The 23294-nt window shown below is 55.0% G+C and overlaps 1 protein-coding gene across 1 annotated transcript in view; it reads right to left on the bottom strand.

Moving 5' to 3' along the window:
- The window catches only part of PLEKHG4B (pleckstrin homology and RhoGEF domain containing G4B), a 65763-nt gene that overhangs the window by 6057 nt on the left and 36412 nt on the right, over positions 1-23294 (bottom strand). The window contains 17 exon segments of the mRNA XM_079917323.1: positions 536-724; positions 1233-1502; positions 1572-1615; positions 1618-1660; positions 2603-2854; positions 3058-3204; positions 3286-3434; positions 5159-5421; positions 5541-5893; positions 6493-6849; positions 10756-10903; positions 11413-11555; positions 12148-12246; positions 12592-12708; positions 14783-14869; positions 18903-18996; positions 22719-22842. Coding sequence (XP_079773449.1) covers positions 536-724; positions 1233-1502; positions 1572-1615; positions 1618-1660; positions 2603-2854; positions 3058-3204; positions 3286-3434; positions 5159-5421; positions 5541-5893; positions 6493-6849; positions 10756-10903; positions 11413-11555; positions 12148-12246; positions 12592-12708; positions 14783-14869; positions 18903-18996; positions 22719-22842 — 2879 coding nt within the window.

Genomic DNA, 23294 nt, shown 5'->3' with positions numbered 1-23294 from the left:
TGGCTGACGCTTGACCCCAGCGCCTCCGTGCCGGAGGTCCCCTCACCCAGACACCGAGTGGTGTGGACGAGGCTGGGCCGGGAGCCCGTCGCCCCTGCCCCCCCATTCCCCCTCGCCCCCACCCCCGCCATCCACACTGGCTCCCTTGTGAGGGCTCAGTGCCCCCCCCCAGAAGGGCTCCCTGGCGCGTCATCACAGGACCCCTCCGATGAGCTCGCTGGCAGGGAAGGGGTTGTGGTGGGGCCTCTCCCGGGAGACTTCGCCCCCAGGGCCTGTCTGGGGGGAGGGGTGAGGCCCTGAGACCGCCCAGGGGAAGGCTGCCTCTGTGCTCTGCCCACCTTCACCCAAACCTGAAATGGAGTCACCGACGAGGAGACATTTGTTTTCTAGCCCCTGGACTGGCACGTGGAACACGAAGGACAAATGGCTCCTTGCGGCTTCTAGAGGCCCCAGGCTCCAAAATTCAGCCTAAGAGCCGCAATAGCAAATAACCTGGCGTTCCCTCCGGCCCCCAGCGCCCTCCCTGACGCGGTACCTTGAAGGACTGCTCGTACGCGTACACGTCGTGGCCTCCGTCCACCTTCTGGGTCTTGCTGAACAGGATGAGGTCTTCAAACAGGAACACACGCCTCAGGTGCTTCTTCCCTCGGCAGCAAACGAGGAACTCGTCCTGGCATATCAGCCGCCCCTGTTCCTTCAGATCCACCTGCAGGCAGGCCGGCCTCTCTCAGGGGGACGGGGCATGACCTGATCCCAGCCCTGCCCTCGCGCCCCTGTAACGAAGCTTCCACAAGGCGACGGCTGCGTGAGGGTCAACTGCGCCCAGCCAGGCCGCCCCTTCATGGGAGGTGCCCCCCTGCCTCCCGTGGACGGCCCTGTCCTGGGTGACGCCTGGGCTGTCCCAAATCGCTGGGCTGAGCTCACTGGACAGAGGGCTTGGGGGCCTTCGGGTCTGCGGTGGCCGCCTGGGGCCGATCTGTCGTCTTGGAACTCTTACTAACGCTGCTCTAACAAGGCGACCGCGTCTTCACTTGGGACGGGGAATTCGGGGCGGTCCTGCCTGACCGGGAGGTCCGCTCTTCCTCCTGGCCCTGGGCGCTGGCCCCACCATGGCCCCCACAGGGGGCGAATCGGTAGGCTCAGGCCCACAGCCTAAGGCCAAGCTCAGTTTTTCCCATATCCAGTTATTTCAGAGTAGCCCCAAACACCGACGTTTAACATTGAGAGCCCGCCTGCCTCTCCTCCCGTGGCTCCCGCCCCAGCAGCCTCTCCCGGGCGTTCCCTTCCCTCTGGGCGGGGGTCTGGGGGGTCTCAAGTGTGGGCGCCTCCCCGCAGGCCTGTCCTATGGCCCTCAGCTCGCCCAGCGCCTGCTCACGGGCGGGGCAGCCGCCAGCCTCCTGGACCAGGGCCCGGAGCAGCAGTGCGTACTTGCCCACGCGCTGCACGGGCTTCAGCAAGTAGGAGGCCAGGTCCATCTTGTCACCCAGCTCCTGCTGCTTGTTCTGCAAGGCCGGGCAATAGGGTCAGCCCGGGCCAGGCCAGGCAGCAAGGCTCACGGGCGGGACGACGACCTTGAAGAAGGCGTTGCCGTGGCTGCAGAGCAGGGCGTCCGCCCGGGCTTGTTCTTGCTGTACAGCGCGTTCCTGCCAAGCTGCTCCTCCTGCGAAGGGAGGGCTGGGGTCAGAGGCCGCCCAGCTCCGCAGGGTCTCGCCGCAGTCGGGAGCGGGCACTCGGCTCCCCGGACGTGGTGGGAGCCCTAGACTCAGTTTCAAAATACCAGTTTTCAGGGAAGAGGCAAGAGGGGTGCTCAGGGGGTGGGCGCGAGGGAGGGTTTGAAATATTCATTAACAGTCAAGAACCAACTTTGGCTAAACATTTAAAATTCTCAAGATCACTGTCAACATAAAACAACACGGAAGCTGCACACAATGGCTAAAAGCATTTTTAAGAAATAGCTGAAAAGACACAACATGTGGGACGTGCTCCAGCACCGGTGCTTTTGTCATATTCATAGTTAACAATGCTGAACCAGGACTGTCACCTGCCCCCAGCACAGACGCTGCCCCGGTGCCCCAAACTGTGTTTCGTAACTAACTACTTGTTGAAAGAACCTTCTTTTCAGAGTAAATTAAGAATTTTATAAAGACTCAATATTCATGGTTGAGAAGAGACTTATCAAAACCTCAGGTCTCCTCGGAATGATCTATACATCCATGCGGCTCTCAGAGCTGGTCAGGAGGGTCTGGCGCTCCTCTGGAAGGGGAGCTGGGCAGGCTCGCAGGAAGACCGTGACGGGGCCAGGTGGGCTTCCTACGTGCAGGGAGCAAACCGATTTTGGACGCTGCTTTGCGCCAGCTAGCTGTGAGGGGTGGGTTGTGGACAGATTAGGTGTGATGACACAGGTGCAGCCCCAGTGCTGAGGGGCTCTCGACCAGGGTGCCGTCTGCTGACCCTGAGGCCCAAGTGTCCAGAGCCAGGTCATAACTGGCAGGGACGTATCTCCTGACCCGGACACAAGGGATCCACTCGCCTGAAACGTGGGCCGCTCCCAGCACGAGTGGGGCTGGCCTCACCCTGTTCACACAGTGGGCTGGGGACTCACATATCTCAGGAACGCGTGGCCCACGGCCCAGGGGCGGTGCCGGCAGTGCTCCAGCCCCGGGAGGAAGCGCCCGTGGTGGAAGGCGTAGAGAGTCTCCCAGTTCCCGAAAATGACGCTGCGCTTCCCTCGGAGGTCCTGGGGCAGGTCCGTCCTTTCCATTTCTGGAAAATAGTTGTCGATGACATATCCTGAGGACCTAACATACTGCCTCTCCGTGGAGATCATCTCGGCCATCACGTGCTGCGTCGGCTGCTGAAAGACAGAGAGCCGAGGGGACGCTCAGGCCTCGCGTCATCAGCGTTATTCCTGCCTCGGAGGAAACCAGAGACTGAAACTCCAGAGAGATGAACGCGGTATGCACAGACGGGAGGCGCACAAAAGCACTGTCTCCCGTGGTTTCCCGTCTTTGGGGACGAGTAATTTGCAGGCGCTTCGCACCTGAGCTGTCCTCTCACCGGTACTGGAGGCGCTCCTCTGGCGTAGCGGAGCGCAGGGAGGTCACAGCAGAAGGAAAGCTGTGGCGACGTTTCCACGCTGCCGACCACGGCCTTTTCAGAAGAGAGATCCCTTCGGGAACTGGAAAGGAGAGATTCGCAGGCTCCCTAACTCCAACCCTGAATCCAGACGGCTTGATTCCAGCACCGTCTTAGCGGGCAGCTCTGGCAGGAAGAAGATTCGCACGCCCGCAGCAGGGAGCCCTCTGCCAGGAAGGCTGTGCTGGGGATTTGCGGGAAAACCGGTTTCTGGCGCACACCGGCGGCTAACCTACCACAAGGCGTCCCTGAAAAGTCAGCTTTACTCAGGGACCTCTGACCCAGATGCACAGAAGCCGCTGCAGCAGAGGACGGAGAGTAGGCCTGGGGGCCAGTGTGCTGCGGAGATGGACAGTAGGCGGAGGGGCCTGTCTGGGCTGGAGGTCCCCACGCACACTACGCGTTTCTTCCCTATTTGAGAGCATCCCACCAGCCACCTTCTGAAACTACTCCATCCTAATGACACCAGTGGGGGTTGGTAGAGTTTTTCCTGCCATTATCTGTCTTTACTTTTTATTTTTAATTGGAAGAAAAGCAGCTAACCATAGGAAATGCACCGTGGTCAGAATGCTGTGAGTTCATCCTGTTTGCAGCAGACCCTGGACGGCCCCTCTCACGCCTGCAGCACGGATTTTACAGGTGCTTCTTGTTTCTGGGAAGACGGCGCCTTCTGCTGGTGGGGGCCCTGGAGCCCTTGGCGGTGGCAGTGCCGACAAACACAGCTGCTGCCACGCGAGGTGCCCTCGTCACACCCACGCACGGCCGCTGAGTCACCTCCTGTAGACACTCGCCGAAAACAAGTGTTCTTCTTCAATATCCAGAAAAAAAATACACACTAGCATGGTCTGGGCATCTGGACCAAGTAAAAATGGAAATTGACTCATAAAGGATGGAAAGTTCTGGGGAAATGACCGCTGGCCAAGCGGCAGGAGCTCCCTCCAGACAGCTGGGTTTCCGGGAAGACGGGGCGGTCCGCGCAAAGCTCCCGCCCTGGCCCCGGCATGTGGGAGGACTCGCTCCCTTGAAGGTTGTGTGCGAGGTCCCCACCGCCAGGCCTGGGCTTGGTGGGTCTGAGGCCCGTGAATGGCGGGAGGGGGACCCATCCCCAGCGGCAAAGGCAGGACAGCTTCGCCAACCTGCTCCCTCCCAGACCCAGGACGTGCACTCTGGGTGGCCAGGCGGCTCCCGGTGAGTGGACCACGCCTACCCCTGCCTTCTGCTGCCCAGACACCTTCAAAATGAGCTGGAAGGCCATCCACAGACACGCAGCTCTCCCTGCGCCTGCCCACACCCCACAAGGTCCACCTTTAACAAGGTCGTTGAAGGTTGTTTCAGAAGAGCATTTTGTAACCGTCTCAGTTCAGATTCGAGCTGCTCTCTGGAGGAAACACACGTGGACCCATCCGATGAGCAAAGGACACCAGGGGATGCCCCTCCAGCCAGGGCTCACTGCAAACAGGGACAAACAACCCAGAGGCTGGGAGGCCAGGCTGGCGTCACGGACTGTCACTGGCGTGGGCGGGGTCCTTGACCACTTTTTATCCAGACAGTTAACAAGAAGTATCTTTTTGCAAACATCTTCCTAAACATTTAACAAAATAAACGGACATCTTCATTTGGGCAACAGATAAACGGGCACACACCTCTCACCTCAATACTTAGAGACTTTTTTTAAAAGCAATTTTTAAAGTAATTTCTTCACGTTGTGGGCTTGGTTTGCTTATTGTAATTTTCTAGAAATGGGCTCTAAACAACTAGAGTTGGTTGTTTAACCATCAGAGCGGGGGTGCTAGGTCACTACACGCCCCGAAAAAGGAGGCGGCTGTCAGAGATTCTGTTCTGAGCACAGGGAGATCGCTAACGTCTTGTTTAAAATCAGACGTGAGTTGCTTCAGCCTGGACCTGACGCGGAAGGCCCGGGGGGCGTCCGTGGGTTTCCCACGCTGGGGAAGGGCATTTCACGGCTCTGGGTCTCTAGACCCCACTGACCACTAGGCCCACAGGTTGAGGGCATCTGCCTCACCTTCCAGCTTGCCCTTCCCATCCTCCTCGGAGGGGTGGGTCCTGGAGGGAGAGGACAGACTCCGGTTCCGAGGGAGCCGAGGGCTCTCGGCACGTGGCCTCAGCGGGGGCCGCTTCTCTGAGGCCACAGCAGTGCCGATCACCTCCAGGCCTCTGATGAAGACCCCAGTGTGGCCCAGCCGGAGGGAGTCGCTGGGGCCACTGTCAAGCTGAGGAGTCGCGAAGCTTTGTGCTTTCTTCCTAATCTTCTGCGGGGGGTGCTTCCTGGGGTGGGCGGGGAGCAGGTGCCGCTGCTGTCCTGTGCGTGCACACCTGGGCGCAGGTGCTCGCCCTGCCCACACGCAGCAGCTTGTCCGGCGAGGCCGGGCAGCAGTCAGGCCCACTCCCCAGCTCGGCCCTCGGGGTCAGCAGGAGGGGTCCAGGAAGGCTCAAGGGGCTGCCCCTCGGGTCCCTGGGCAAGCTCGTGCTTCAGGGGGCTCCAGCCCAGAGGCAGGGTGCCGGGGCCCGGGGCCTCTTCTCCAAGGGCCTCTTGCCAGTGGCGTCGGGTCTGCCGGCTCTGCAGCCACAAGGTTTGGCCCCGTGGCAGCGCCCACTGGCCGCCGGGGCCCACCACCACCACGCTCGCCCTGGGGAAGCTCTGCACGGCCTGCCGGCGACACCGCTTCAGATCCTCGGTGACCAGCTCTGGGTCCGGGCGCTCTAGGCACTGACTGCACCGCAGCGTCCGCCCGCTCACCTGCCCGGCACAGGAGGGCACCGGTCAGTGCAGTGAAGGACGGTCACGGCCAAGGCGGCCTGGTAAACTCAGGTCACGCTCTGCCTGCTGACCAGGTCGCCCAAAGTGAGGACCAGGGTGAGCCAGAGGCCAGAGTGAGAGGAAGGCCCTGTGCTCGCGGTGGCAACTGCCGGCCGGACTCGACCGTGGGCATCAGGGCTGGAGAGGCCATGAGACGGTCCGCCTGGTGTGCGACCCATGGGCCAGGGACCTCGGGCCGAGAGTTCCAGGCCTGCCCTGGCCTCTTGGGTTCTGTGCTCCTGAGGAGTCTGGCCCTGGCGCCCTAACGGCAGGCATTCTAGGGCGCTAGCGAGAGTGCGGGTGCGGCTGTGCTGCAATCGTTCTGGGATCTTTGACAGTAAGTGGACTTTTATAACTGAGCCGGTAAACAGAAAGAACAGTTCACGAGTCCTCGTGGCCTGTCTGTCCGGTACAATAAATAAACCCCTCACAGGTCTACGGAGAGCCTGGCGGGGGGGCGCCCACCTCGCAGCGAATGTCCGCAGCAAGGACTGGGCAACGTGTGCACACCCTGGGAGGGACTGGGCCGGGGCTCTTACCGTCTCGCAGAACTCGGACCCGAGGGCCTGCCTGGCCAGCTCGCCCTCCCTCCGCTCAGCCAGGCCGGCCTTGGCGCTCAGACTCCTTCTGAAGTCCTGGGTCCCTTCCTCCGCACCTTGCAAGTCCTCTTCCATCAGCCGTAGCCCTTTCGGACGATATTGCTGCGGCCCAAGGAGCAAAGAATCAGAACAAGCCCCAGCAGTGCCCTGGGTGTCCCTGCATGTGTCCTGGTGGGCACCCACCGTCAGCCTGTCCGGGAGAGCCTGGGACGCCTGCCACTGCTTTGCATTCCCCAGAGACAGCAGCTCCAAAGGCCCGAGGAATTTCTCTCTTTCTTTTTCAAACCACGATGTGATCTACGTAGGAAAAGAAGGTTTTACTTTTAAATGTGCTAAGGAGTCCGGCCCTAAGACTTCGGAGGACAAAGGAGGTGTCAGATGCCGCCTCGGGGCCGGTGCATCTGATTCCTACAGCCACACGCCTCGTCTGAACGGCGTCTCCTGAGCGCAGACGCATCCGAAGGCTACTCGGCCTCAGTCTGAACCACGGTTCTCACTTGTGACTTTTCAATCTGTGAGTGGGAGTGACGCTTGGGTTGGAGAGGGACTGGGATGACCACAGACCTCCACGGCTCACGTTTATAACTTTTAATTGTTTGGAGGTGGAAATTAAGATCATTGAAAAATGGATCCAGAAGTTTCAGTTTCAAAACTTGTTACTATGCTACACAAACTCCAGAAACATTCCTCAGGCTGGTGGCACCTGGGAGGGACGGAGGGGCGATGGCAGGCCTGCCTGCACCTACACAGTCCGATGTGGTCACGGTCATCACTTTAGAGACGCAGTTCCCATGGCAACAGCACTACGCTCACTGCGGGCACGTCAGAGGCAAACCCTCACAGGGCAATGCAGGGGCATCCGGTCGTTAGACACCCAGGAAGAGGTTTGCTATTAAAAAATGGAGCGATTGGGCTGGATCTATCAGGACAATAATTGTATTTAATGAACTCAGATGTATGAGCAGAGGAGAGAGACCAGAGTACATGCTCTTTGTGGACAGAGTCATGGAAAAAAACCATCAAACCTAGATTTTTGCAAGGAAGCACCTGCAGTCCTAGAACTGCCAGGTAGAGAAGAGGAAACGGTCAGCAGGGCAGAGGCGCCTCAGAGGTGGAGTCCCACTTCCGACCTCGAGAAAAAATAAATTCCAGTCGGTTTGAAAATTAAATGGAGAAATTCAAACCATGAAAGTCTTATAATGGAATACATTAGTCATTCTGTAACCGAAAGACAGGAAAAGCCACATAAATCATAAGCAAAGTTAAAGGACAAATTACAAGTATCTGCAACACAATCAAAGGATTAGAAGTGACATAATGAAACTATTACAAACTGTAGGGAAATTGGCCAAGCACACGAAAAAGCAATTTATTAGGGAAGTAAAAATAACCAATAAATGTAGGGAGAAAAGGTTCAACTGCAGCATAAAAGATCCGAATGCAGACAATGATGAGACACTTTATCGTCACCTGTCAGATGGCAAACGAGAAAGCCGGCCTCGAAGGCTGCCGAGAGCCCAGGCTGGGCCAGCTGTCTGGAAGGCTGCTGGAAGATTCTGAAAACCTCAGGAGGTGCGCCCTGACCCTCCAATCCAGCCTAGGAATTTGCAAACAATCACCAAGTGTGAAGGATGTGCAGGTGGCGATGTGAAGGATGTGCAGGTGGCGATGTCTGTAATAGCGAACAGCAGGGCAGAGCCCCGGGGACTCCCACCGGCGTGCGTGCCCACGCAGCCCCACCTCAGGGCCCGCCAGAGGAGCGCATGAGGCAGGATCTCACTGTGGTTAAAACCTAGGTCCTCTCTAGTTCTTCCACAGTGTGCGTGCAATTGCTTAGGAAAAAAAAGCAACTTAACACACTATATAGGATGATCCCATTTTTAGGTTAAAGTGCATTTAGTTTTGGGTGAAGACGGCAGGCTAAAACTTATCTAACTTTGATCCCTCCTGGAACACTGCTAAAGCTTCAGTAACCTCTTTCAAGGCATAAAGGATGGGGACAACAGACAGGCTGGGAAGGAGCGACACTGTGGGGGCCCTGGGCATCCTGCGCAGGTGGCGCAGCTGACGAGGAGGTGAGGGAGACCTGGAGCTGCGAGAGTGGGGGCCCCAGTGCACGCGCCGTCCACCCCGCAGCGCCCGGGTGCTCTCTGCACAGGGGGAGGCAGGCAGAGGCCACGGGAACACGGAGTCTCACCTCCTCCCTGACGTGCAGCCAGGCCCTCCCCTCGGGGGTCGGAGGCCGCATCTCTGGAGGAGCCCACGAGCCCAGGAGGTGGGCCCAGCAGGGGCCTCCAGCGGCCCCGCCCCACTCGGCAGCTGGGCAGGCAACCTAGGATCACCAGGAGAGCCTCCAGCATGAAAAAGAGAAGCCAGGACAGGCCTGCAGAAGCCCCCTCGGAGGGGAGAGAGGCTGGGCAGACACCACGACCAGTATTTCAGCCAAGAGTAAGTCAGGTGCTGTGAAGAAGGTCCATTGAGAGGAATAAACAAACAAAACCCCCATGGAAGTTAACAACGTTAGAGCAGAGGCAGAAACACACAAGTGGGGTTAGAAGATAAAGTCGATAAAATCTACTCTGAAAGTAGAGGAAAAGGCCAGCGACATGGAAAATGGAAAAGGAAGAAAACGAGCGGACCAGCAGGAAGCGTGGAATTTGGGAAACGGGGGTGCTCATCAAGAAACCCCAGAATCCCCAGAGCCTAGGGAGGCAAAGGAGGAGCCTCTGCTCACCAGGCGGAGGCGGCCTGAGGACCAGAGGTGGACGAGGTTCCCGGGAGAAAGCAGGGCCCAGCCCGAGGCCGACAGTGCAGCAGAACAGACTCTCCACCGCAACCCGTGAGGCTAAATGACCAGTACGGTGCCTCTGTTCCGGCGGGAAAATAAACTACTGAGAACTGTGAAGGAGAAGAGACAGCATCGGATGCGCAGGTCTTAGAGTTTCCCTCCTTCCTCTGGGAAGTCCTGGAGGGCATTTTATAATAAAATACATAATATATAAGAAACAGTAGACCCCATAGGAGGGAGGAGGCCCCAGAGGCCAGGGAATCGACCCTACGGGTAGACGGGGGACCCCACAGGATGGAGGAGCCCCAGGCAGGGCCCACCCCCAGGCTGGGGTGTCTCGAGTCAGCCATGCTCCAGGCTGCCACCACCGGGCCCAGGTGAGCTGGTCAGCCCCTTGTCTGTGCTTCCCTGCAGCCTGGATCAGCTGGGTCACCGTCTCCCACCACCCAGGCCCCCCACTGGCCCGTGGCTGGGCGCTAGGGCTGTTTGTGGGGAGACCAGGGAGGGAAAATACACAGTGTGCAACCCCACTGTGACTGCTGGCTGTCCTGGGGACCAGCCTGGGGTGCCCTGGGGGTGGCGCCCCTCCCACCCTGACTGCCCCACGGTGACCAGACACTGGAGGACGCAGGGCCAGCTGAGGGTCCAGAGAGTCTCCAGCCACTCTTCACTGCCCCTATGCTGCTGGCTGGGTGGGGGGCCCTGGCTTCACATTCACTAACCAGGAAACAATGGCTGATAAAATAATAAGGATTTTACTTGAAAAACATAAGCTTTTGGAAATCGTTATATGCATATGAATATAAAGAAGATCTGGATTCAAATAGTGAGTGTTACACTGGTTATGTCAGGTAGCCCAGTGCCATACCTCCTGGAGCCCTGACTGTCACCTCCCCCTGGAGCCCTGACTGTCACCTCCCCCTGGAGCCCTGACTGGTCACCTCTCCCAGGACACTGACCTGGTAGCCTCCCCACTGGAGCACTGACTGTCACCTCCCCCTAGTGCCTTGACTGGTCTCCTCCTCCTGGAGCCCTGTCACCTCCCCATGGAGCCCTGGCTGGTCACCTCTCCCAGACACTGACCTGGTCGCCTCCACCCTGGAGCCCTGTCACCTCCCCCTGGAGCCCTGACTGGTCACCTCCCCCTGGCTCCCTGACTGGTCACCTCTCCTGGACACTGACCTGGTCGCCTCCCCCCTGGAGCTCTGACTGGTCACCTCCCCCTGGAGCCCTGACTGTCACCTCCCCCTGGCTCCCTGACTGGTCACCTCCCCCTGGAGCCCTGAATGGTCACCTCCCCCTGGAGCCCTGACTGGTCACCTCCCCCTGGCTCCCTGACTGGTCACCTCCCCCTGGAGCCCTGAATGGTCACCTCCCCCTGGAGCCCTGACTGGTCACCTCTCCCGGACACTGACCTGGTCACCTCCCCCCTGGAGCCCTGACTGGTGTCCTCGCTCCTGGAGCTCCTCCAGTGCCTGCAGACACCTGTTGGAGGCGAGGACCAGCCTGTGGACCTCTTCGTCTACTTGGTCGTACAGCCTGCAGGCAGCCTCGATGGTGTCCCTGGAAAGAGAAGGCAGCTGTCGGAGTGTCTGTTCACAGCAAGCCCCGAGTCGGTGACACCTGGTTACAAACACCAGCTGCACTCTGTACATCTGACAAAAACGGAAGCCCCCGAGGAGGCCCACAGCCTGAGCAGAGCATAAACACGCCTGTGAGCTGCAACACCCTGCCAGCCACAGGTGCGGGCACCCCGGAGGTGGCAGGGAAATGTGGGTGGGTGGACCCGGTGCCCGGGAGGCAACAGGCAAGGAAGCATTTGGTTAGGACGGATGCTGAATCCCAGGAAGTGACCCTTCTCCACTTGAGCCTTCCAAGGAATCTGCTAGGCTTCCTTCAGTTACAAAGGGAATTAATCTCTGGTCAGTCACAGTGTGTCCGTCAGAGGAATGGAGGTTTGAACTCCTTGGAGACACTGCAGGTGATGAAGACGGGCTTCCCGTGACTGGGCAGAGCACTGGGAATCGCCCCGGCTGGGCTGCGGTCCAGCGCTGCCCCAGCGGGACACTCACTGGTAGTCTTGGCCGGCGCCGTGCTCCTCCCTCCTCAGCCGTGCCAGCACGGTGCCGCCTTCCAGCCGGAGGGCCACCAGCCGCGCGTCTTCCAGGACGTGCTTCATCATCGCCCTGTGCTTGCCGATCAACTCTGCGACCTCCTGCCCGGGGTAGGAGAAACGTGCTTGGAAGCCCTCCTCCAGTCCTCCCAGCCTAGCGCCAATGGACACGTCAGTGTGACCCACGTCCTTGCTCTGTCAACCGAGCTACAAGTGGGTGGGCTTGGCACACCCCACACGCCGCCCAGTCCCCGTAGGAACGTAGCACAGCTCCAGATGCCCTTGCCCAAGGGAAGGGAGATCTGAGGGCAGAAGCAAGAGGGAAGCTTAAAGGCGGCAGCAGGAGGAGATGCTGGCATTTAGACGAGGCCGTGGATTTCACCGCGCACCCTGGGACCGGGAGGCATCTCCAGGGCCCTGGTTCCTAGGCTGTCGAGGTCCCTCCAGCCAGTCCACCTCTGTGTCTCCTGACAGCAAATCACTTGTGCCTCGGTGGCATGTCAGCAAATGTAGTGGTGATGTTTCTTTTCTGGGCAGAGTGGGATTTTTTTGGTCACAAGGGAAGTTTTTTGCTAATTGAAAGGGATCTATGAATGAAAAAGGGCTTGAAAATTTTTGCTGAGGATGATGGTTTTGACCCAACTGTTGTGTTCCCACCTATCTGTCAAATAAAATAAAATACACGAGAACCCACCTGTGCTGTGCTTGGGGTCCTGTGGGTGTTCAGGGAGTGGACTGAATTTTGTAGGAAAACAATGGCTTCCTCGCAGTTTGAGGTGAAGGGCTCCAGCTTCTATTGAGGTTTGAGAGCCAGGAGACATAAAGACAGGTTCTGTTAGATGTTGAAACAAGCAGCTGTGAGTTCCCACATTTAAACCCATCTCAGGTTGCAAAGCCTGCCGTGCGGCCGCCCGGTGACATCTGCACATCAATAGAAGTTCCTCCCCTGCCCAGGGAGGGGTTTCAGTGGCATTCTCAAGGGTGCCATGGTGTGGCTGTCCAGAAACAGACTGTTGATGGCGACTATGACAGGTGTGACACTTGGTGGGGGGATGCCCTTTTCTGATTTAAGTAAAAAATCCATCTAAGGAGAAGCCCAGGAGACTGGCATGTGCAGCAGCTGTGAGTTGCGCCTTACCCGACGGAAGCAGATCCAGGCACTGTGGCTGTAGGGAAAGGAGCCCTCGAGGTCTGCAGTCAGCTGGGAGCTGTCGACAAATTTGTGCAGGGCCTTCAGGGAACCCACCAGCTCACACTGCCAAGGAAGGCATTCACTGGTCATGGCCATGGACGCAGCTCTCGGGAAAAACCACTAGAATGGCTCACTCCTGGGAAAACTGCTGGGTTACTCGGTTGAGAGGATTGAGAAGCAACTTTAGGGTTCCGCTATCCTGCCTGCTGGTGGCATTACTGGAGTATATGTGGGTGGACACAGGAATCTAACTGAGACGTGAAAGGAGAGACAGCAAAGAGAAATAGAGGAAAGACCAAAAGAATGGAAAAGTTGGGGAAGAACAGACGGCACGATGTTAACAGGAAAAGGGAAAGGGCAGGACGAGGAAGGGAAAAGTGAGAGGATGAATCAAGGATGAGCTACTTCTGGTTTGGCAGAGTTGAACCTCCCCAGACAAAACCAGACTCTGGATAAAGTATAGTGACAGCCATCCGAAAGCTCTGGAGGGTGAACAAAGCCACCATGGAGGCAACTGAAACTGGGTAAAGGGACTGGCATGGGGTGGCTCCCTGTTTCTGTGGCTTTGGCCTGAAGGCAGGCTGCCAATATGGTGAGGCTGGAGTGGCTGAAGCTCTGATAGAAAATGGGCATCTTTCTGGCCTAAACAGCCAGAGGATAGAGCTGGGGCAGAACGTGAAGGTCAATATCCACCCCACGGAGAAAGCTGGGGAAAGGGAGCTCCAGTTGTGTGCAGTTGGACCTACTCAGTCTAATCAAGTTAAATGCATGCTAAAACAGCATTCTGTGAAGGTTTATAATAGAGTCCAGAGTCTCTACAACAGAATAGTCACAATGTTCAAAAGGTAATCCAAAATTACTTGACACACAAAGAATCAGGAAAATGTGACTATTCTGAAGCTTCAGGAAAAGACAATCAACAGAGATCAACCCAGGAAAGACCACAGATGTTGTAATTAATTACGACAGGACTTTAAAACAGCTATTATAACTATGTCAATGATGTAAAGGAAAAGATGCTTGCAATTAATGAGACAATAGGAAATCTCAGCAGAAACATAGAAAATCTATTTTAAAACCCACTGAAAATTTTATAGCTGAAAAACACAATATCTGAACTAAAAAACTCACTGGATGGGCTTAATAGCTGAATGGAGTCAGTGACCTTGAAGATAGGTCAAGAGAAACAATCTGATCTGAAGAAAAGAGAAGAAAAAAAGTGAAAAAACCTCCCAGATTCTCAAAGACTTATGGGACAATATCACTACTGTATGTGTAACTGAAATCAAGAAAGAGAGGAGAGAATGAGCAGAAAAGACTCTTAAGAAATAATGATTGAAAACTTCCTAAATTTGGTGATAAACATAAACGTAAATGTTCAAGAAGTTCAGCCAAACTTAACAGGATAAATAAGGAGAAAACCATGCCGAGTCACGTTATAGTCAATTTGCTAAAAAAGAAGGAGAAAATCTTAGACGTGGCCAGAGAAAAATGACACATTTCCTATAGATGAACTTTTTTACTATGAACTTTTCATCAGAAACTAGGAAGGCCAGAAGACACCAGAACAACATCTTTAAAGTGCGGAAAAAACAAACAAACTACTGTCAAGCCAGAGTTCTATATCTGGCGAAAATATCCTTCAAGAATGAAGGCTGGGAACTCCCTGGCGGTCCAGTGGTTAGGACTCTGTGCTTCCACTGCAGGGGGCACAGGTTCGATTCCTGGTCAGGAACTAAGATCCCGCAAGCCACGTGGCATGGCCAAAAATAAGTAAAGAAAAATAAAGAAAAACAGAAAAGAAATCTGAGGGGAAGAGAGAACATTTTAAAAAAATGAATGAAGGCAAGGTAAAGACATTTTCAGATAAAAGAGAAAGAAGCAAGAAGAGAAGGAAAGAAAACAAATGAGGTGGAGAAGAAAAACCAGATTTTTAAAAGTTTTCTAATGTTATGCTCTGCAGGGGTCCTGCAAGAATTCAAGGCATTGGAGACAGGTTTCCGGGCTCCTGTACGGAAGCAACTACATCTTACAGAAATTCTTTCGTGCGTTATCTCATCTAGGTGCCCTAATATTTAATTTTATGCATCACTCAGGGTCTATCTGTCAGAGTCATCAGTCAGTCTAAAACCATTACCTGAATTGTTGCATCCTTGTCAGGCCTAAATGCTGATTCTTTATCCACCAGCAGCAAAATACTATGAATTAAGGGAGGAGATGTGTTCTGCAATAAGAAATACTGATTAGCTTTCTAATTTTTCACTTCATTGAGTTAATAAAATTGTCCAATTTTTATTGGTTCTACTTTGATATGTTCCAAAAGTTCCTAAAATGCATAAAATGTAGTTGCCTTTGCTGTGAATATAAATTATTTGCCCTTATGAATTTTAAGGTAATCAGGTTTATTGATTATAATTAACATAGGATAAATTCACCCTTTTTTGTGTACAGTTCCCTAAGTTGTGACATAACTTATGGTCATGTAACCACCACCACAATGAAGAAATAAGACGGTTTAGCATCCCGCACATTTCTTCATGTGCCTTGTAGTCCAGCTCCGCAGTCCCTGGCAATCACCCATCTGTTTTCTGTCTCCGTAAACTGCCTTTCCATATATCATATGAGCGGACTCATGCAGTGCAGTATCGGCTTCTCTCACTTAGCACAGTGCCCTGAGACGCATCCCCATTGCTGGGAGGTCAGTAGCTCACGCCTCTCACTGCTCATCATGTTACCTCGACTGCAGGCACCACAGTCTTGTCGTTCACTCAGCAGATGAAGGACATGTGTGTTGTTTCCAGTTTCTGGCCATCATAAACAAAGCCTGTAGACACTGTGTTTTCATTTCTTTTGTGTAACTAGCCAGCCATTGGTTTGCCGGGTGCTATGGTTAAGTGTATGTTTAGCTTGTGACTAACAGCCAAATAGTCTTCCCGAGTGGCTACACTGTCCTGCATCCCACCAGCAACACCCCGGTCTTGTTCTTGTCAAGTTTGTGGTTGTAGTTGTATGTGTGATCTCATTTTGGTTTTAATTTGCATTTCTCCAGTGACTAAAGACGTTGAACATATATATATTTTTTTCTTTAGCGGTACGTGGGCCTCTCACTGCTGTGGCCTCTCCCGTTGCGGAGCACAGGCTCCGGACGCGCAGGCTCAGCGGCCGTGGCTCACGGGCCCAGCCGCTCCGCGGCATGTGGGATCTTCCCGGATCCAGGCACGAACCCGCGTCCACTGCATCGGCAGGCGGACTCCCAACCACTGCGCCACCAGGGAAGCCCTGACCATATTTTCATGTGCCTATTTCCCGTTCATCAATTGTTTTGGGTAAAGTCTGTTCAAATATTTTGCCCATATTTTACTGGACTTTTTTTCTCTTTCTATTGAGTTCTGAGACTTTATATATTCTAGATACAAGTCTTTTTCAGATATGTGTTTTGCAAACATTTTATCACAGTCTTGGCTTTGTATTTTCATTTTAGTAACAATGTCTTCTGAGGAGAAGTTTTAAATTTGGACGAAGTTCAATTTATCATTTTCTTCTTTTACGGATTATGCTGTTGGGGTCAGAGCTAAGAAATAGTTGACTAAACCAAGGTCATGAAGATTTTCTGTTTTCTTCTGGTGGTTTTGCAGTTTTAGATTTTACATGTAGGTCTAAGATCCATTTCCAGTTAATTTTTATATATCATATGAAGTATGTGTTGAAGATTTCTTTTTTCTCTTTTCTTTTGCATACAGATGTCCAATTGTTCCAACTCTATTGGTTGAAAAAAATCTTATTTTTAGAGAGTGTTTATGACTTTAATCAAACTCCTGTTTCTGTCTGCTAGATTATACTGAGGCCAGATCATTCCGCAATAAGATGCTTTTATTTACCCAGTGTTTCTTCATTCATATTCCCTAAGGCTTTACTTTTTAATACTTTCTTATAAACAAATTTTAGGCTTTTTTGTAATCCCCTAGTTTGAAATGAATTTACTGGATGAGCCTCAGGACTAACTGATATCTTATCTATTTTAAGTTCATCCTATGTACTTATATTTTTGTTCAGTGGTTTCTTGTGGATGACACTTTGTAAATATTTGTTGAATGAATAAGCCATAGAAAAGCCACAGAAAAGAACAATCTTGTTTTCCTATTTTAGAGCCATATTCTATTTCTCTTACTCAGTTTAGCTAAAATTTTGAGTTATCCTGCATTAAAACTACAAACAGTTTGGAAAAGTGTTTTATATTTCTTATATATTCCTATTTGAGTGAATTTTTACTATTAGGATTTGTTACTATTCCAAAGAGAATTAATGTTAATTCTCAGATAAGAGAGAACAGTTAATGATTTATGACAATTACCATGTTAATAAGGTAATAGTTACCTGCTGTGAGTGGGGTAAGGGATGCGCAAAGTCTCAGGAGTTTCTTCCACCAAGGGAAAAAAGTCACTATTCCCTTTTCAAAATGGAAAGCTTTTTATGGTATCTGAACTTTAATAATTTAACAAATTTGAAGTATACTTACTTGAGGTAGATATGAAGAACAGCTGAGATTTTTTGCCCTTTGTAAAAATATTTAAGTACTTTTATACATCCCTCAAAATTTAAATTGAAAATGGACACATGATCCTTAAATTCCAGCTCATTTCCATTCCTCTCATTTGCATCGGAAATCTTGCTGTCAGCTGAGCCAAAAACAGGGCAGAGGTCTGCAGGCCAGCTTTCTCTGCAAGGCCCTCAGGGCTGTCTGAAAGCCAGCTTTGTGGAACAGTTATGTCCAGACATGGAAAAGAATTGGATCTCCTCTCGTAACCCCATCATGAAGCTCCTTAGACTATTAGCGTGTCATAAAAGGTCCCAGACGTAGCTGACGTTTCCCCAGGTCCTAGCTTCTGCTCTGGGAGTTGCGTGGGTGGTCAGGGACCACCTCTCTCAGGCCTGACTCCCGCATGGGACCCGAGTGGCCCAGGATTTAAGGGAAGTCTGAACAAAAAGAAATGCTGGGGAAACCGGTAAGTGGCCAGGTCCGATCTGCCTAGATCTCAGGTCAACAGCTAGGGTGGGGAAGCGCGGCAGACTTTCTGCGAAGGGCTCGCTCGTCTCCGCCTGAGGCTGGAGCCCTGATTTCCACGGGCTCTTCATGGTTGATGATATTCACGTTCCCATCGGATGCCAAAGGAGCAGAGCTGCCAGTCCTCCCGCTTTAGGAAACGCCCGCAGAGTGTGCAGACGTGCATCTGCGTCTTCCTGGCTGTCTGGCCCTGCTCTGCTCCGTCCCGCACACAACACACACGCGGTACAGCACGCGGCACGGCATACAGCACGCTGTGCCCACCTCTCCCCTCGCCTGGAAGTTCGGAGCCTCTCCCCAGGCCGCTCCGGCCTGGCCTCCCCCGAGCCCCGCCCCGTGCAGAGCCTGTCTGCTGGGCCCCTCTTTGCGTTCCCCAGACTCTGCTCTCCAGCTGGTCAGACTTGCTCCAACCTCACTCACTAAATCTTTCCTTGAAAGAACTTCTGTTCGGCGTCCCTAAAATGCAGGCGCCTGGGTGAGAACAGTGACCAGTGCTGTACCATTAGAGATGGAACAGAGGAAACGGTGCTCAGGAGCCGCCGGAGCAGCTGCAGCTCCAGGTGCCTCTGAGAGCCCGGACCCCAGCACAGCGCTTGGCACACAGGAGCCCTGTGTGCACACATCTGAGGGAGACTGAATGTTCTCAGGCTCCCATCTGGCCCTGGGTCCCTGAAACATGCAGTGGTGCCTCTCTCCCTGTTCCAGGGACTCCCTGGATTCTACTCATGACCTGGAATCCAGGCTTGGGGCTTCCTGAGGCCACCGCTAGACCACCGGCCTTGACCCCGTCCCAGAGGGCTCCGGGACTCCTGGCCGCCCAATGACCAGGGCCCGCACCCCACAGTGAGTGGCGGCCGCCCCTGCAGGCCTCCATTCCTGTCTGGGAGGGTGACTAACTACCCTGCACCCGGATTTAGTCGGACAGGAGACACGGAGACGGTGTGAAGGGACGTCATCACCGTTCCTGCTGAGTCAGAGCACAAAGCAGAACGTCTGCACGGCTGACCCTGGCCAGCTGGACTTGAAGGTCTGCAGCGAGGCCGGGAGGGGGCAGAAGCAGGAACCTGCTTTGCTCCTTCCACCTCTAGGCACAGGCCCCTCCCCACGTCTCCAGATTCACACGAGGGAGGTGGCGGCCGCCGACCCCCTGCGCCTGGAGAAGCTCAGCGCCCCAGGACGGGACCCACCTGCTCACCTGCAGGGCTGCCAGGGCCTGGGAGAGGGCGGGGGCGGCCAGGCTCTTGCGTGCGTCCACCAGGATGACCAGCCCCAGCTCCCGCACCTCCTTCCTGGAGAAAGAAAGACAGGACGTGTTAAATCTTGTCCAGAGCGAGCTTCCCTGTCTCTCCACGAGACGCGTCCCCACCGAGATGCTCTTGGCTCTGCGAGTTCGGGACTCTTGGCTTGATACACATCCGCCTTCCGCTTCCTGAGGAATCAGCTGCTTCTCAGTTGGAGGTAGGGCAAGCGGGACTCACTGTGGTGGACCAGCGGTGGGGAGGTCTGCTTTCTCTCTCCTGCCCACCGACATCCACGCAGGTGCAGCTCTGGGTGAGTGAAGCAGGGCCTTCATCCAGGAGCCAGAGGTTCCTGGGAGTCTTTGTACTCGTTTGTGTGTTTGGGTTGATGCAGGGCTGCAGAGCATCCCCTGAAACTAAAAATCTCGCCACGTGCTTTTGAAAACCCCGTTGTCTGTATTGTGTGATCAGAAGCTTCAGTTCCAGATTCAATAGGAAAGAATAATAGGCCGGGACAAGTTGGTATATTCATTCTTCAGAACTTTCAGTGTCCCCGGGAACCGCCTTCCACTGTAGCTTCCGGTGTCAGCGGGTGTTCTAACTCAGCTGCCTGTCTGGACGCTGATCTCTAGATGCACACGCAGCAGCGCTGAGCCCGGGCCCTGATGCCTGCTTACACAACGCTGCAGAGCTGCACAGCTTTAGTGCCATGTTCCTGTTCGCCCCCCAGTCAGGTGTGTTCCATTTGGGGTAAAACTGCTAAAGAGCATTTGAAGGGTGTTTCTTGGGGAGGCCAGGTACGAGGACAGAAGTGGGGCTGCGGAGGCCAAGCTGACGCGTCTGGTGCTGGCGGCTCCTCAAGGCCCAGGTGGGAGCAGGCAGGTGGACGCTATGTCTCTGCCCAGGGACTTCTCGGTGCCCACCTGCTTGGCCACACGGGTCCTGGTCAGTGCTGTCAGGAGCTGGGCGAGATGCTGCATTTCGCCGGAGGGTCTTGTGTCCACCCTGCCGGTCAGACCGGAGGCCTCCAGCAGGGACGGCTGGATCTCGCTCTGTCGTCGTGGGCCTCCCTTCTCTGGCGCCCCCGGCCCTGGGGTTTCCCTTCATCTGCCAAGTCAGTCGTGGCCCCAGAGCCCGGCAAGTGGCCTCACCAGGACCACAGGGGCAGTCGTGCTCAGTGACTCACAGGCTCTCCTCTACGATGTCACCCACTTGGCGGCTGGCAGGACAGCCCCGCCCTTCCTGGGGGCTGTTCCCGGGGTCAGACGGCCGCTGGACCCTGGTCCTGAGTGGCTGAGACGGACCCCTTTGCTCATTCCTGCATCCACATTGGTACCAACTGGAACCCCAGAGCAGATCCCCTCCCCTTCTGCCTGCCCCTGCTCTGGATCCCCTGACGCCTCTGCTTCGCCCTCACTCCCAGCGGCAGGCAGCCTCCAGGCCCCCCAGTCTGGCCCCTTGGGGTCCCTGATCCACCCCAGGCCGCTGTGCAGACCTGCCTGGATGTCTCGGTCTGCATTTCTGCGGAAGCCTCCGAACTGTCTTCCTGAAGCTGCAGGCCGCTCGGCCTGCCACACGCCATGGTCTTCGGCCCAGGGGGGCCTGCTGTCTTCACAGCGTCTTCCGTCCTCACAAAGTGCCCGACGGCTCCAGGCCTTGTGTGTGCTCTTGCTTCCCCTCTTGTCTGCAAACCCTCTCCCTCCTCCAGGACACAGTATGTCTGGGAAGTCCCTCTCGGCACTGTGGGCTTGTCTCACCATGGGAGCTGCGACAATTCGGGTTCACCTGTGTGTCTCCATCAGGGCAGGAACTTCTGCTGTTCCCTTTTGTATTCCCAGGTAAGTGTGGATGGCAGGATGGATGGGTGGATTCCTGCATGGCGCAGGAGGGTGCATGGATAACAGCCAAGATCCTTTCCGAGTTTAAGGTTCTGTGTATCTAAGAGTTTGATGGTAGTCCTTTCACGAGGCCAACTCATAGGAATGCGGGGCTCCTTGTAACGCACCTGCAGGAACCGACGATGAGACTCTCCCGGGCGCTCCCCCCAAAGGTGCGGCATCTCAGGTGCCTCTTCCCAAGAGCTGAGGGCAGTGGCTTCTCCCGGTGCCGCTCTCTATCAGGACGTTCACGGTTACAGCCCTTGTTGGGGAATAACCAGACAAACCTTCGGGCTCCAGAACAAGCTCCCCTAAGTCTTCAGAAACATTCTTCTCCCGGGTCTTCATGTGCAGGTGAGCAGCGGCGCACTGTCTGCACCGTCTGTGGCAAAGTGGAAGAAGCAGGGGTCTGGACGTCCAGCTCAGCCCCGGTCCCACAGGCTCCACAGCAGTCTCACTCCTTTCTCTCGGGGGGCCCTGGTCAACCAGGACCTCCCTGCAGTGGTCAAAGGAAAGCTTCTGGTAAATAGAAAATGCCATTATTCTAGGGCTTTGAAGGTGTTTACCTGAGGCTTACAGAGTATGAACTAGTGCAAGGATGAAAGTAATTTTTTTCAGAGTCGTTTCCTTATGTTTTGAAATCTCTGCTGAAAGATAAGTTTGAAATCCTAGGCTCAGCACAGTGAAAGTAGGCCCTGCAGGTAACTGCGAGCCTCGCTCTGCGAAGGAGCCTGGGGGGATGCAGCATTTTAAGTCCTTTCCTGCCTGTGTGTCCCCACACTGACTGTACCCGTGCTACTTCAGAAAAAATTTCAACAGAAAGTCAATACCCCACAAACAAGCATGAGGTCACGGGTGGGAACGCTCCCACGTACCAGGAACGCTCCCACGTCACGCGAGGGCACACCAGGTAGCATGTTCCCACACGTGCGCACACGTGGCCATGAGTCACCCAGCACGCTCTCACGTGAGGTCATGTGACTTCACTCTAGGGACTGCAGAGAGATTATTTCTAGCCCCTCTAGCACACCCATGAGACATCCCTCCATCACAGGACACTACCGACTCCAGCCAAGGGCAGGGCTGGGACTCGGGGCCGGGATTCAAACCTGGGCCGTTGACCTTAGGACTGAGCCCTGGGGCTACGTCCACCCGGCACCGTGGAGGCTCTTGGTCTGATGGCCGTGAGGCAGCCCGAAGCCCGTCTGCACCTGTTGGGGGTTAGGGGCCCCAAACAATGCGCGTGACTCCGGTTCTCCATCCGCCCCCATCTCTGTCCTTGGTCCGTGGAGAGCCCTGGGGAGGGTCACCCAAGCGTGTCTGCTTCCTTGTGTAGGGCGCAGGAGGCAAGGTCCCCTGGAATTCCACACCAGGAAGGTGCGGCTCTGGAGGGGCCGGTGCACTTTCTTCCTGGCGCGTGTGCTGCTGGCTGCCCGGAGGCCCAGCGATGCCACAAGGCCTAGTTCGTGGTCAGTCTTTCCTGCTTTCTGGCACCAGGTACCTCCTATTTGTACAATTTCTTCTCCCGGTTATACTAAATATTCTGTTTCTATCAGCTCGTGTCTTTAATCAAGGTCACTTCAAATCTTTTTTAGAAAGACGTGGAGCATAAAACATGTAGACAAATAATGCCTAAAGCCAGTACTGCACAAGGAAGAGCAACGCAGAACTCAGGCCTGCATTCGGAGGACAGGGGTCCAGGTGCACGGGAGGGACAGGGTGCGTGGGGGGCGGCACGTGAGAGCCCGGCACGAGGGCCCGGAAGGAGGGGGAGGTGGGAGACGGGACCTGCCGCAGTGACGCGCCAGACGGCGGAGCCCGGGAGCCACCCGAGATTACACCTCAGCTGGGTTTATCCTCAAAGGGTCTGAAAACTGGAGGCTGGCTCAGTCCCACCTGGGGATGGTGTGGAGGTACTTCAGCAGACGGGTTAGCTCGGCACTGGACATGTGTTCGCTGGACCAGAGTGGGCCCCTTGTACAGACCTGCACCACCGCTCTTCCCTGACGGTCTCGGGTTCCTGCAGAAACAGAGGTGCTGGAGGAGGTCACTGAGACGATGCGACCGCTAGCCGACCCCCGAGCTGGACCCAGGCCCCTGTGCTCCTCCGCCCTCCTCGTTCCCGGAACCTGCCTCAAGACGCACCTTGGAGATAACGGTGTGGCATCGAGACCGACTGGAGAGTAACATGACTGAGCCCAGTTAAGGCCTCCCTCCAGGTGAACTTTAAGACTCTGGCGGGCGGGGCGGAGATCTTGAGGCCGCCCATACAAGCCTAGTGTACAAGTTACCTGCCACCTGCCAATGTGGAGCGTGGCCTCTTTCTTCGGTCTCTCTCTGCCCTCTGTGGGCAATTCCAGATTCCACCCGGGAAGGTCCCAGAGGCTGTGAACTAACAAGGGGCCATCGTGAAAGGGGGCAGCCCCCACAGGGACACCCGCGGCTTCAAGCTCGAGGAGATGGAGCCAGGAT

This window comes from Stenella coeruleoalba (genome assembly GCF_951394435.1).
Source record: "Stenella coeruleoalba genome assembly, chromosome: 3".
Classification (NCBI taxonomy): Eukaryota; Metazoa; Chordata; class Mammalia; order Artiodactyla; family Delphinidae; genus Stenella; species Stenella coeruleoalba.
Note: the sequence above shows the minus strand (reverse complement) of the source record. Positions and strands in the feature narration are given on the sequence as shown.